This window comes from Hemiscyllium ocellatum, chromosome 40 (genome assembly GCF_020745735.1).
Source record: "Hemiscyllium ocellatum isolate sHemOce1 chromosome 40, sHemOce1.pat.X.cur, whole genome shotgun sequence".
NCBI lineage: Eukaryota > Metazoa > Chordata > Chondrichthyes > Orectolobiformes > Hemiscylliidae > Hemiscyllium > Hemiscyllium ocellatum.
In genome coordinates this window covers 28,367,140-28,369,878 of record NC_083440.1, presented here as the reverse complement: position 1 = coordinate 28,369,878, position 2,739 = coordinate 28,367,140, and the positions used below count along the sequence as shown (strand labels likewise).

Below are 2,739 nucleotides of genomic sequence, written 5' to 3'. Positions count from 1 at the left end.
ATCAGCGTGTTCTCTGTGTGGTATATCAGCCCAGTCTCTGGGTGGTATATCAGCCTGATCTCTGTGTAGTATATCAGCCCGACCTCTGGGTGGATATCAGCGTGGTCTCTGGGTGGTATATCAGCCCGTTCTCTGGATGGTATATCAGCCTGGTCTCTGGGTGGTATATCAGCCCGGTCTCTGGGTGGTATATCAGCCCGTTCTCTGGTTGGTATATCATCCCAGTCTCTGGGTGGTATATCAGCCCGGTCTCTGGATGGTATATCATCCCAGTGTCTGGGTGGTTTATCAGCCTGGTCTCTGGGTGGTAGATCAGCCCGATCTCTGGGTGGTATATCAGCCCGATCTCTGGGTGGTATATCAGCCCGGTCTCTGGGTGGTATATCAGCCCGATCTCTGGGTGGTATATCATCCCAGTCTCTGGGCGTTGTGCCTGCCCCGTCCCTCCCCAGGTCGTGCACGTGTCTCAGGTGGAGGTGGGACTCAGTCTTGCTCAGGCATGTTCCTGTGACCCTGGTCGGGGGTCAGATCGGTGCGACTCCCCTGACAACAGTGGCATCGTGAACAGACAGCCTGGCAAGGCCAGCAGGGGTGTTGGCAATGACTGAATGTTCAACCTCCTCCTTGATTTTCCTACATTTATTGCACAGCAGACTCTAACATTCCCTGTCAACTCATCCTTTACATTAATCATATCCTATGATTAACATCTTAACTGTTTAATCTCTTGTTTCACTTATTACCTTGTCCTTGCCTTGACTTTTCCCCAGGACATGGCAACATTATACACCTTCCAAAACACGAGTCGATAAAATCTAAACCTGAAAATCTAGCTGGGCCTGTTTCCTCACTGCCACCCTTATCTCGCTCTCTGTTGTGAGAATTTAGTCTGTGCGATGGCCTATCATGAACGTTTGATGGTATGTCCTAAGGTGAATTGAATTTATTGTCCCGTGCGCTGTAGCTCAGTGAAAAGCGCTGTCTTGCGAGCAATCCAGGCTGATCACAGGGCTAAGTCGCATCGATAAGTAGGAAATAACTTATTCTGAGTGAGAAACAACTCACTGTCTCAGCTAACTCTGACCCAGTGAACATCCTGTTTAATAAAACTCCTGCTGTTAAACACATAGTGGTCTTTATCTGCCTCTTGTTCTCGCCCTCTCCTCACCCACTATATTTTCTCTACTTTGCTGTCTGTGTTTTATCTCTCTCTTCCCCTGTTCATTCATGGAACCCAGCAGTCACTACTTGGTCTGGTGTTGATTACCTATTCCTAGTAACCCTGGAGGAGGAGGTGGGGCTTCTGCAGATCACTGTGTTTTTATGAATTTCCCTTCCGTGTTCGGATCTCTTTGGATCCCTGGTCCTTACTCGGTAACGTTACACAGTACGACCTCCTCCCCAATCCGTCCCTGTTTTGCTGAGTCATTACCAACCGTTTCATCGGTGCAGAGGGTGAGACTCTGATCGGGTTGGGACCAGGAAGATGAGTGCATCAGGTAAGGGTCACTGTCACAGCACCGGGCACACACACACACACACTCTTTCTCACTCTCTCTCTCTCTCACACAGACACACACACTCTTTCTCACTCTCTCTCTTTCTCTCTCTCTCACACACAGACACAAGCACACACACAGACACACACACAATCTTTCTCACTCTCTCTCTCACACACAGACACACACACACTCTTTCTCACTCTCTCTCTCACACACACACAGACACACACACACTTTCTCATTCTCTCTCTCACACACACAGACACAGACTCACACAGACACACACACACACACACACTCTCTCTCACACACACAGACACAGACACACACACAAACACACACATTCACTTTCTCTCTCTCTCACACACACACAAACATTCTTTCTCACTCTCTCACAGACACAGACACACACACATACACTGTTTCTCACTCACACACACAGATAAAGACACACACACTCTTTCTCACTCTCTCTCTCACACACACAGACACACACACACAAACACACACACTCACTTTCTCTCTCTCTCTCTCTCACACACACACATGCACTCTTTCTCACTCTCTCTCTCTCTCACAGACACACACACACTTTCTCATTCTCGCTCTCGCACACACAGACACACACACACGCAATCTTTCTCACTCTCTCTCTCACACACACACACACACACACTCTTTCTCACTCTCTCACACAGACACACACACATACACTGTTTCTCACTCTCACATACACAGACACACACACACTCTTTCTCACTCTCTCTCACACACACAGACACAGGCACACACACTCTTTCTCGCTCTCCTCACACACACACACACACAGACACACACTCTTTCTCTCTCACTCTCTTTCTGTCTCTCTCACACACAGACACAGACAGACAGACACACACACTCTTTCTCACTCTCCTCACACAGACACACACACACTTTCTCATTCTCTCTCACACACAGACACACACACACTCTTTCTCACTCTCTCTCTCTCACACACAGACGCAAACACACACAGACACAGACACAGACACATACACTTTCTCTCTCTCTCTCTCACACACACACGCACACACTCTTTCTCACTCTCTCACACACACGGACAGACACACACACGGACAGACCCCCCCACACACACACACACTCTTTCTCACTCTCTCACACAGACACACACACACACTCCCTCACAGACGCACACACTCTCACACACTCACACTGACACCAACTCGCTAGTGCA

At 48.7% G+C, this 2,739-nt stretch overlaps 1 protein-coding gene across 1 annotated transcript in view; it reads left to right on the top strand.

Moving 5' to 3' along the window:
- The first annotated feature begins 1,340 nt into the window (after positions 1-1,340).
- Positions 1,341-2,739, top strand: part of LOC132834485 (thiosulfate:glutathione sulfurtransferase-like) — a 12,004-nt gene continuing 10,605 nt past the window's right edge. Inside the window, exon 1 of the mRNA XM_060853401.1 lies at positions 1,341-1,499. Within this exon, the coding sequence (XP_060709384.1) occupies positions 1,487-1,499 (13 nt within the window). The 5' untranslated portion in view covers positions 1,341-1,486. The remainder of the gene's footprint in view (positions 1,500-2,739) is intronic.